The following is a 12,075-nucleotide window of genomic DNA, read 5'->3' as shown; positions in this document are numbered from 1 at the left end:
CCAGACCCCTATTTTAAAATTAGGGGTCGCCCTTTTAGGACGGAGATATGGGGACATTTTTCTCTCAGAGAGCAATGCGAATTTGGAGCTCTCGGCCTCAGAAGGCAGTGGGGTGGGGGTGGGGGGGGGGGGGGTGGGGGGTGGGTGGGTGGGGGGTGGGTGGGTGGGGGGTGTGTCACTGAATCTTTTTCAGGTGGAGGTCGATGGATTCTTGTTAGACAAGGGGAGTCAAAGGTTATCGGGTGTGGATGGGGAATGTGGAACTCAACGCAAACAGATCAGCCATGATCTTACTGAATGGTGGAGCAGGCTCGAGGGGCTGAATGGCCCACTCCTCTTCCTGATTCTTAAATTCGTATGTTTCCTCTTCAATGTTTAAAATTAAACTGGCCAGGGCGGTTCCCTTGCATTTGCTGAGAGTGGACAGTAAGGAGTTTGCTCCACTCTGCTTAGTATATCCTCAGTCTGATTTAATGTCATTTCTCATCAGTATTACTGTAAATCAGTTACCGCCCTAGGCTGCTCTGTCATTCCAACAGTGCTAGCCTGGCGTTCTTCATATTGAACTGTTTTCCTGACTTGTCCAAGTCTATAAATAGATCAAGGAAAGACAATCAGCCCCCGAGGATGTCTCAGCCAGATTTGCACAAGGGCAAGATCTCACAAGCATTATTGAGGTCCGGATGTTGACTGGTGCACTGGAAGAGGCCCTCTTGTTCTGCTTTGAGGAAGTATCAGCTGATCTGTGATGTTCAGCCATGGCCTCGTGGTGGCGCTCTTGCCTGAGTCAGAAGGTTGAGTGTTCAAGAAGGAGGCAGTATTGGGGGAGCGCTGCCCGCTGGTGGAGGTGCTGTCAATTAAAGTTGTACAGTTTTACAGCCCGGAAAGAGGACCTTCGGCCCATCGTGTGTGTGCCGGCCATCAAGCACCTATCTGTTCGAACCCCATTTTCCAGCACTTAGCCTTGTGTGCTACGGCATTTCAAGTGCTCATCTTTAACCGCCTCTATCACCCTTCCAGGCAGTGAGTTCCAGATTCCCAACACCCTCTGGGTCAAGAGGTTTTTCCTCAAATCCCCTCTAAATCCCCTGCCCCTTACCTTAAATCTATGCCCCCTGGTTATTGATCCCTCTGCTAAGGGGAAAGGTTCTTCCTATCTACCCTATCTATGTCCCTGATAATTCTGTACACCTCAATCAGGCCCGTCTCTGCTCCAAGGAGAACCCCAGCCTATCCAGCCTCTCCTCATAGCTGAAACGCTCCAGCCCAGGCAACATCCCGGTGAATCTCCTCTGCACCCTCTCCAGCGCAATCATATCCTTCCTATAGTGTGGCGACGCGAACAGCACACAGTACTCTAGCTGTAGCCTAACCAGCGTTTTACACAACTCCAGCGTCACCTCCCTGCTCTTATATTCTATGGCTCGGCCAATAAACCTTCTTAACCACCTTATCTACCTCCTGCTGTCTTCAGGGATGTGATTTGAACCATGGCCCTCTTTCAGGTGGAGATAACTTTGAAGAAGAGCAGGGCAGTTCACCCCAGTGCCCTGACTAACATTTAACCCTCAACCAAGATGCCAGTAAACAGATTAGTTGGTGCAAGAAGACAGCGCATCACCTGGATGGTTGTGTCGGCCGGCTAATGGCTGGAGTGTGGGGGTGGGGGAGGGAAGTAGGGGGGGTGGGCAAGTCGCGGGAAGATCCAGGGATACATTTAATCACAGTGGGCCACCCTAACCACGGCACCAATAGCATCAAGCCCCCCCCCCTCCCACCCCGAGGGCCAAATGCTGCTCCCCCCTTTTGAGAGAGAGAGAGAGCTGACTGGTGCCGATTTAACCTGAGGGCAAGGTTGAGAAGGGGGCGGGGCCCTCATTCATCATAGAATCCCTACAGTATGAAGGAGGCCATTCGGCCCCTTGAGCCTGCACTAACACTCCGAAAGATCACCCTAACCTAGGCCCAACCCAGGGCAGCACGGTAGCATGGTGGTTAGCATCAATGCTTCACAGCTCCAGGGTCCCAGGTTCGATTCCCGGCTGGGTCACTGTCTGTGCGGAGTCTGCACGTCCTCCCCGTGTGTGCGTGGGTTTCCTCCGGGTGCTCCGGTTTCCTCCCACAGTCCAAAGATGTGCGGGTTAGGTGGATTGGCCAGGCTAAATTGCCCTTAGTGTCCTAAAAAATAAGGTTAATGGGGGTTGTTGGGTTGCTGGTATAGGGTGGATACGTGGGCTTGAGTGGGGTGATCATTGCTCGGCACAACATCGAGGGCCGAAGGGCCTGTTCTGTGCCATACTGTTCTAATTCTAATTCTAATTCAATCCCCTTTCTATCCCCGTAACCCCTTTTGGTCACAAAGGGGTAATTCCATCATGCTCAATCCACCTAACCAGCACATCTTTGGACACTAAGGGGATAACTTAGCACGGCCAATCCACATAATGTGCACATCTTTGGACACGAAGGTGTAATTTATCATGGCCAATCCACCTAAGCTGCACATCTTTAGACTGTGGGAGGAAACCGGAGCACTCGGAGGAAACCCACGCACACACGGGGAGGACGTGCAAACTCCACACAGTCACCTGAGGCCGGGAATCGCACCGGGTCCCTGGCGGCGTGAGGCAGCCGTGCTAGCCACTGCGCCACACCCGGTACGGGAATCGTGCCCGCCGTCCCCGCTCCGCCTTGCGAACCGGCCAAACGAGTCAAACCGACCTCTCGGGGGAACAAGAAAAGGGACCAGCGCGGTGGAGGGGTTAAAAATGCCTCCAGCTCAGTCAGAGGGAGGGCAGGGCATAGCCTCCCCGGGAGCCCCTCTGTGATTGGTGCATCCTCGCCTGTCACTCACTACTACCCGCCTCCTCCTCCCTGTCATAAGAGAAGTGTTTCAAAAGTTGTGACAAGTTGAGACACGCAGGAGGAGGGAGAGGGGGGGAGAGAGAGACAGGTGGTGGAAACTCACATTTACTGAGTAACGCAGGTTATAATGTAACTGTTTTAGTTACTCCACGCCTTTGATTTAAAGGAGCAAGTGAAATTGGAGAGAGGGGAAATGATCATTTTAAGAAAATATAAATAGGTTATTTCCTAGAATAATTACACTTCGAGGAAAGGGGGACTTTTATTAAAGAAAAAGTTCCACTGTTAATAAAATCTCCCTCCAAGTTTATGATCAGACAGTTTGCCAATGTCACTTCAATGGGACTTTATTCCAGTTTCTCCACCTTTTAACATTAGCAGTTTGCAAACAAGAAGAGCAAAACAAAGCTTAAAAACATGCGCCTGTGCTTAAAGAAGATTTTATTGACCCTATCTGGAGCCACGGTCACGTTCCTGCTGGTGGCTTTCGTGGATCAGCAGAGGCGAGAGGAAGGGAGCGGGCTGAGCGGGAGAGCTGCCCGCTTTTCGCTCTCCCCCAGCGGACGCGGTTGGACAAAGGGGTCGCTGGATGGAGGCGGGCTGGCGGAGCCGCTGCGGGCTCTCTACGGTTACCTGGTGCCCTGGAGGGGGGACGCGGCTGCCCGCTCCCGGCTGCCAGCCCCTGACCTGGCCAGGAAGGTGGAGCTCAGGGATGTCTTCATTGCCATCAAGACCACCCGCAAGTTCCACCAGTCCAGGCTGGAGCTGCTCCTGTCAACTTGGGTCTCCAGGGCTTGGGAGCAGGTGAGTGTCTATGTTTGGCTTTTGCAGTCTGTGGGTGATGCCATGATTCTGGGTGTGGGTGATGCTATGAGCCTGGGTTTGGGTGATGCCATGAGCCAGGGTCTGGGTGATGCCATGAGCCAGGGTGTGGGTGATGCCATGAGCCTGGGTGTGGGTGATGCCATGAGCCCGGGTGTGGGTGATGCCATGAGCCCGGGTGTGGGTGATGCCATGAGCCCGGGTGTGGGTGATGCCACGAGCCCGGGTGTGGGTGACGCCATGAGCCTGGATGTGAGTGACGCCATGAGCCCGGGTGTGGGTGATGCCATGAGCCCGGGTGTGGGTGACGCCATGATCCCGGGTGTGGGTGACGCCATGAGCCAGGGTGTGGGTTATGCCATGAGCCAGGGTGTGGGTGATGCCATGAGCCCGGGTGTGGGTGATGCCATGAGCCAGGGTGTGGGTGATGCCATGAGCCAGGGTGTGGGTGATGCCATGAGCCAGGGTGTGGGTGATGCCATGAGCCCGGGTGTGGGTGACGCCATGAGCCAGGGTGTGGGTGATGCCATGAGCCAGGGTGTGGGTGATGCCATGAGCCAGGGTATGGGTGATGCCATGAGCCAGGGTGTGGGTGATGCCATGAGCCCGGGTGTGGGTGATGCCATGAGCCAGGGTGTCAGTGACGCCATGAGCCAGGGTGTGGGTGATGCCATGAGCCTGGGTGTGGGTGATGCCATGAGCCAGGGTGTGGGTGATACCATTAGCCAGGGTGTGGGTGATGCCATGAGCCCGGGTGTGGGTGATGCCATGAGCCAGGGTGTGGGTGATGCCATGAGCCCGGGTGTGGGTGATGCCAGGAGCCAGGGTGTGGGTGGTCAGTGAGAGATTGCTACACCAACATCCACAGGGGTTTTCAACTGTGCAATCTTCTGGCTGCTTTTCATTCCTGCTTTGCAAACGTGATTAATACAGCTTTGTGTTTCTGCAACCCTCACCCCTCCTAAAGAAAAAAGGTGGCACAGTGGTCAGCATTTCTCCTTCACAGCGCCAGGGTCCCGGACCCAATTCCGACCTTGGGTGACTGTTTGTGTGGAATTTACACGTTCTCCCCGTGTCTGCGTGGGTTTCCTCCGGGTGCTCCGGGTTCCTCCCACAGTTCAAAGATGTGCAGGTTAGGTGAATTGGCCATTGCTAAAATTGCCTCTTTAGTGTCCAATGATGTACAGGTTCGATGGGGTTACGGGTGGGAGAGTTGGCCTGGGTAGGGTTCTCTTTCGGAGGGTTGGCGCAGGCTCGATGGGTGGAATGGCCTCCTGTGCACTGCAGGGATCCTATGGGTCAACTTACGCACAGCCCACACCCCCCGCCCCCACCCCCTCCCCGGCTTTTGGCAAATAGGAAGTGGAGGAAGCCATTCAGCCCCTTAAGCCTATTCCACCATCACAACAAAGCCGGACCCCAGCTCTTGTCAGAACTTTGGTTCTTTGATCACCTAAAACAAAAGAATCTCTCTCCATCTTACCTTTGGACATATTTCAATGGGTCTGCACACACTCAGCAGCTTTTTATCTGAGGGGGGGAGGGGGTGCGGGATGAAGATGATTGGTGGGGGAGGGGGGGGGGGGTTGTAGGGGATTAACACTAACCTCTGTGTGAAGGAGTGACCCCTGACCTTACCCAGCAGTCATTTTAAGGTAAAAGCAAAATGGTGCGGACGCTGGAAACCTGAAATAAAAACAGAAAACGCTGGAAAGTCACAGCAGGACTGGCAGCATCTGTGGGGAGGGAAACAGAGTTAATGTTTCGGGGCCGAACAATCCTTCTACAAAATGTTAATTCTCTTTCTCTCCCCGGACCTGTTGAATTTAGCCAACATTTTCTGTTCGGAGCAGTAATTTGAACGTTATGCCCCCCACTTGTCCCTTAACCCTGACACCCCCAAAAGAGAAAATAGTTTCTCTCTACCTACGCCATCCTTTAATCATCGAAAATACCTCAGTTAAATTGTTTCTTACTCTCAACAATTAGGAGCAGGCGTAGGCAGTTCCGTTCCTTGAGCCTGGTCTGCCAGCCAAGGAGATTGCGGCTGACCTGTTGCCTTATCTCCACTCTCCTGCCTATCCCCAGAAACCTTGGGCGGGATTCTTCGAAAACCGGCGGGCCGGGCAACTCTGGCGCGAAGGTGTGGCGTGAACCACTTCATCGGGCCACCCCGAAGGTGTGGAATCCTCCGCACCGTCAGGGGCCAGGCCGGGGCCGGAGTGGTTTGCGCCGCGCAGGCTGGCGTGGAAGGGGCTTGGCGCCACGCCAACCGGTACCGAAGGGCCTCCGCCGGCTGGCGCGAGTTGGCGCATGCCCGGGGGGGGGGGGTTCATCTCCGCGCCAGCCATCACGGACTGTGACAGAGGCCGGCGCAGAGGAATAGAGTGCCCCCACGGCACAGGCCCGCCCGCGGATCAGTGGGCTCCGATCGCGGGCCAGGCCACCATGTGGGCACCCCCCCCGGGGCCAGAAGCCCCCCCCCCCCCCCACCACCCCGAGGACACCAGAGGCCGCCCGCAGAGTCAGGTCCCGCCGGTCAGTACCTGTGATAACACACGCCGGCTGAAAACAGGCGGCCACTCGGCCCATCACGGGCTGGAGAATCGCACGATTCAAATCGGCACGGCACGATTCCCGCCCCCGCCAAACCCCGGCGCCGGAGAATTCGGCAGCTGGCGGGGGTGGAATCCACGCCACCCCCCCCCCCCCCGGCGAATCTCCGACCCAGCGGGGGTGGGGTCGGAGAATCCCGGCCCTTGACTCCCAAGTTTGTCGAACTCGAGCTTAAACATCATCCTGAACACCTCAATTCTGGCAGTAGGACAGGTAGTTATGATGGTTAAAAAGGCATATGGGATACTTACCTTGATTAGCCGAGGCATCGAATATCAGAGGTTATGATGGAGCTGAATAAAATGCTGGTTAGGTCACAGCGAGAGTACTGTGTGCAGTTCTGGTCACCTCACTACAGGAAGGATGTGATTGCGCTGGAGAGGGTGCAGAGGAGATTCACCAGGATGTTGCCTGGGCTGGAGCGTTTCAGCTGTGAAGACAAGCTGGATTGGTTTTCCTTGGAGCAGAGAAGGCTGAGGGGGACCTGATTGAGGTGGACAAAACTATGAGGGACATAGATAGAGTAGATAGGAAGAAACCTTTCCCTTTAGCAGAGGGGTCAATAAACAGAGCGCATAGATTTAAGTTAAGGGACAGGAGATTTAGAGGTAATTTGAGGAAACACTTTTTCACCCAGGGGTGGTGGAAATTTGGAACTTGCCACCTGATGGAGGCGGGAACCCTCACAACATTTAAGAAGCATTTAGATGAGCATTTGAAAAGCTAAAGCACTGCGGACGAAGAGCTAGAAAATGGGGTTCAAACAAATTGCTGTTTGATGGCTGGCACTGATACAGTGGGCCGAACGGCCTCATTTTGTGCTGTAAAACTCTCTGACTCTATGAGGTCAACCCTTGATGTCCTACAATCAAGGCAATTCAAGCCTCCCCCAGGTTTGATTAGTTCCTGAGTGCTGGTGGGGTGTGCACCACAGGAATGGAGATGTTTTTCCACAATAGTGAGCTAAGAGTTAATGTGGCGGGGTGGGGGGTAGGAGGGGTCAAATAGCAGCTACCGAAGAGCAAAGGTCAGAGGGCAGGCTAGATTCCCATCCCCTTCGGAGGTGGCTGATGCTTTGAGCAGTAGGTGGTGCCTCAAGGGACCCAATTTGTAAAAAAAAGTACAGAGAAAAATTATTAATGTAAGTTAGCTGCAATTTTTAATTCTTTCACATAATGTGGGTGTCACTGGTTAGGCCAGCAGTTGTTGCCCATCCCTAATTGCCCCTTGAGAAAGTGGTGAAATGAAATGAAATGAAAATCGCTTATTGTCACGAGTAGGCTTCAATGAAGTTACTGTGAAAAGCCCCTAGTCGCCACATTCCGGCGCCTGTCCGGGGAGGCTGGTACGGGAATCGAACCGTGCTGCACGGTAGCATGGTGGTTAGCATAAATGCTTCACAGCTCCAGGGTCCAAGGTTCAGTTCCCGGCTGGGTCACTGTCTGTGCGGAGTCTGCACGTTCTCCCCGTGTGTGCGTGGGTTTCCTCCGGGTGCTCCGGTTTCCTCCCACAGTTCAAAGATGTGCGGGTTAGGTGGATTGGCCATGCTAAATTGCCCTTAGTGTCCTAAAAAATAAGGTTAATGGGGGGGGGGGGGCGGTTTAGTGGTATAGGGTGGATACGTTGGCTTGAGTAGGGTGATCATTGCTTGGCACAACATCGAGGGCCGAAGGGCCTGTTCTGTGCTGTACTGTTCTATGTTCTATGCTGGCCTGCTTAAAAAGCCAGTGATTTTAGCTGAGTGAGCTAAACCAGAATGTGGTGGTGAACCATTGCCTTGAACCACTGCAGTCCATGTCGTGTAGGTACACCCATTGTGCTGTTAGGGAGGGAGTTTCAGGATTTTGACCTAGAGACAGTAAAGGAACGACGATATGCTTCTAAATTAGGAGTCCGTGTGACTTGGAGGGGAACTTCCAATCAAGGTTACTGGTTTTGGAAGCTGCTGTTGAAATTGGTGAGTTGCTGCAGTGCATCTTGTAGATGGTACACACGACTGCTCTGTGTGTTGGCGGTGAAGGGAGTGAATATTTCCGATGGTGGATGGGGTGCCAATCAAACGGGGCTGCTTTGTCCTGGATGGTTCTTGAGTGTTGTTGGAGCTGCACTCACCCAGGCAAGTGGCGAGTATTCCATCACACTCCTGACTTGTGCCTTGTAGTGGTGGTCAGCCTTTGGGGGGTCGGGAGAAGAGTCCGACCTGCTCTTGTAGCCACAGTATTTATGTGGCTGGTCCAGTTCAGTTTCGGGTCAATGGTAATCCCCAGCACATTGTTAATAATAATAATCCTTATTATTGTCACAAGTAGGCTTGCATTAACACTGCAATGAAGTTACTGTGAAAATGCCCTAGTTGTCACACTCCGCCGCCTGTTTGGGCACACAGAATGTCCAATTCAGCAGCACATCTTTCGGGAATTGTGGGAGGAAACCGGAGCACCCGGAGGAAACCCCACGCAGACACGGAGGGAACGTGCAGACTCCGCACAGATTGTGACCCAAGCTGGGAATCGAACCTGGGACCCTGGCGCTGTGAAGCAACAGTGCTGACCACTGTGCATCCCTGCCATTAGTGGGGGATCCAGCGATGGCAATGCCATTGAATGCCAAGAGGTGGTGGTTGGGTTGGATTCTTTCTTGTTGGAGATGTTCATTGCTTGGGACTTGTGTGGCGCGAATATTACTTGCCACTTGTCAGTCCAATAGGAAATGATATTTTTAAAACAGTGGGGGGAGGGGGAGGGGAAGAGGGAGGGGGGAAGGGGGGCTTGTCACTGAAAGATGTGTGACATTGCCCAGAGGATATGGTAAAGTGTGACAACAAAAGTGTGACAGGAAGCAAGTGTGATGTTCACCGGAAGTGCGAACAACACATAAAATGGTTTTTCTTTGTGATTGGTACTTTAGTAACCCTTAACTCAATTTCTGTTTCAAAATTGGTATGGGTAGTGAAATGAATCTTGGCCACGGTAGTCCCTAAATACCTCGGAACATTTTGAACAGATAATCTTTTTTCTTTTGCATTGCAATAACTGGACATGTCACCACATGGACTTCCCCCTATACCACTTCACTCCCTCAGCCAACACAATCTAACCTGGCTGACACCAGGCCCAATCCTGAGCATTGGGATAGAGTAAGAACTTTAGGATCTGGAATGTAGCATCTGGGGACGTGGCGGAGGCAGGTTCAGTTGAGGTCTTCCAAAGAGAATTGGACAATTATCTGAAGAGAGACCAGAATGTGCGTAGCCGAGTCGCTCTTGAAAGGAGGTGGAATAGACAGGATGGGCTGAATGGCCTCCTGTGCTGTGAGTATTTCATGGGTCCGAGCCCTGTGGATAGTCTAATAAACGTAAATCACAAGATGCGTCGTCTTTGGTAATGCTCTTGTCAAAATCTACCCCCGTGTTTTTGGGATGGGATACAGACCTCCCAGTTAATTCAGTGTCAAATTGAACCTCATTCAAATTATGTGAAAATTCCAAATTGTTAGCACTAAGTTCTCTGTTAGATCCTGCCTTTCATCACCTGGCCTAACAAAAAGGAATGCTTGCATTTATATAGCAACTTGACCGACCTCCTCATGTCCCAAAGCGCTTCACAGCCAATTAAGTACTTTGGAAGCGTAGGCATTATTGCAACTGTTATGGTCCCCGTAGTAATGTCTTAAAAATAAATAAATTGCCAGCTGAAAGGATGGCACGACAAGGTTACAAGTTTTAAGCCTTTTACTGTAACAAGCAAGGTGAGAATACTGTTGACCAAACACTAAAAGAAAGGCAACATGTGGCGGATGCTGGAATCTGAAACAAAAACAGGGAACGCTGGAAAGACTCAGCAGGTCTGACGGCATCCATGGGGAGAGAAATCAGAGTTCACTTTTCGAGTCCGCGTGATCCTTCTTTAGAACTAAAGAGGGGAAACAATGTGCTGGATTAAATATTGTGGAAGAGGGGGTGGAACATCTGGAAAGGTGATGAGTGGGAGTTGGGGGAGACTGAAACAAAGATGTCGTAAAACTTGAGAACAAGATGGCCCAGTGGGGGAAGAGGGTTTTTTGCATAGGATATATTAAAAAAATGTTAGCATGGGGGAGAAAGGTCACAGTCCAACGTAAACACTATTTATGTATGCAACTTGTACCACCGAACAAAACGTTCCCCTTTTACTTTTAACACGATCAAAAATCCCACTTCATGATTGTGCTTTACAATGCCCCTGAGGTAGACATTCCGGATACCCAGAAACAGTCCAAGGAGACTTCATCCTGAGTGTTTGATTCTGTTCTTTTCCTTTCCCAGTCTAGTAACTCTCATAGTTCACCTCTGTGGCAACAAGAATCATAGGGGCCTTGTATCCAGGGAGAAGCGCTGATCAGCTATTCTTGATACCCCGGCTATCTTGGAAGTAAATAAATAGCTTGAAGCAGAATAGTTTACAATCTGAGGTTCTCATCGGGCATTGGAGACTCGAGGGCGATACACCGTTAGCGCACAGGCTGATGCTATTATCTCAAGTGCACACACATTGCATCTTTCTCCCAGTGAAACAATCAGGGTTTCCTTTAATCACGAACGATCAAACCATTCACCTCCCACCCTGCCCCAGGCTTGCTGTCAGGTAACCTGAAAACAGGTCACATGACCTCCTCCCCTAATTTTACCTTCCGTAGATGGCACAGTCCAAAAACACATTTACCTCATAATTTGTAAAGTAGGAAAGTTCGATGGCTGGTTTGAACTTGGCGAGCTCCCACCATCAGCAATGTGATAATCATTAGATAATCTGCAGTTGGTTAAGGGATAAATATTGGCCAGAACGCCAACTCCTCTGCTCTTTTGTACAGTGCCATGGGATCTCCTGAGAAACCAATAGGATGTTGGTTAAGGGATGAATATTGACCGAGGTGCTGGGAATAGCTCGGTCGGTCTTATTCCAAACAGTGCCGTGTGTTTCTTTACCGAGGGGGCAAATGGGGCCTCCATTTGATGTTTCACCTGACAGGCGACACCTCTGACAGTGCCGCACCCCCTCAGTGCTTCACTCGAAGTGTCGGCCTAGATTCTTTTGGTGCCTAAGGGCTGGTTCTCCGGGTTTGGGGCAATGTCCGGAGGATCCGTGGCATTTTACGTGGGGAAAACTGGCGCCGCCCCAGCACCGATCCTCCGAGCGGTGAGGGGCGAGCGGCCGCACCAGGTAAAATGCCCGGCCTCCACGAAATAAACAGCAGGAGAATTGCCGAGTCCGTGGCTGCGCACGGCGACGACCTGCAGCGGTCGTGCTGTACAATATGGCGCCGGCTGTGCGCAGGCCCGATCTGCCAGATAGTGCCCCCCCCCCCCCCCGGACATCCCTGGCCGCCCCCCACCAGTACCCCCAGCCCTCGCCGAAGCTCCCCCAGCTAGCAGCACGGCTCCGCCCCCCCCTCCCCACCGACAACTGTGGCGGCACTGGACACAGTCCGTAGCCGCCATGTCAGGTCCCCGACCGCTGAGACCACACGTCCCCCGCACGGTCGGGAACCTGGCCCATCAGGGGCGGAGCATCGGGGGAGGGCCCTCAGGTGATGTCCTGAGGCCGTCCCAACTTGTACCACCGAACAAAACGTTCCCCTTTTACTTTTAACAAGAATCACAGGGGCCTTGTATCCAGGGAGAAGCGCTGAACAGCTATTCTTGCGACCCCGGCTCTCCTTTATCTTGGAAGGAAATAAATAGCTTGAAGCAGAATAGTTTACAATCTGAGGTTCTCACCGGTCATTGGAGACTCG

General features: G+C 52.5%; 1 protein-coding gene across 1 annotated transcript in view; it reads left to right on the top strand.

Annotated features, from left to right (window-relative positions):
• Positions 1 to 2,922: 2,922 nt before the first annotated feature.
• Positions 2,923 to 12,075, top strand: part of LOC119956527 (beta-1,3-N-acetylglucosaminyltransferase lunatic fringe-like) — a 73,083-nt gene continuing 63,930 nt past the window's right edge. Inside the window, exon 1 of the mRNA XM_038783816.1 lies at positions 2,923 to 3,669. Coding sequence (XP_038639744.1) covers positions 3,283 to 3,669 — 387 coding nt within the window. The 5' untranslated portion in view covers positions 2,923 to 3,282. The remainder of the gene's footprint in view (positions 3,670 to 12,075) is intronic.

The sequence above is a fragment of the Scyliorhinus canicula genome, chromosome 23 (genome assembly GCF_902713615.1).
Source record: "Scyliorhinus canicula chromosome 23, sScyCan1.1, whole genome shotgun sequence".
NCBI lineage: Eukaryota > Metazoa > Chordata > Chondrichthyes > Carcharhiniformes > Scyliorhinidae > Scyliorhinus > Scyliorhinus canicula.
Note: the sequence above shows the minus strand (reverse complement) of the source record. Positions and strands in the feature narration are given on the sequence as shown.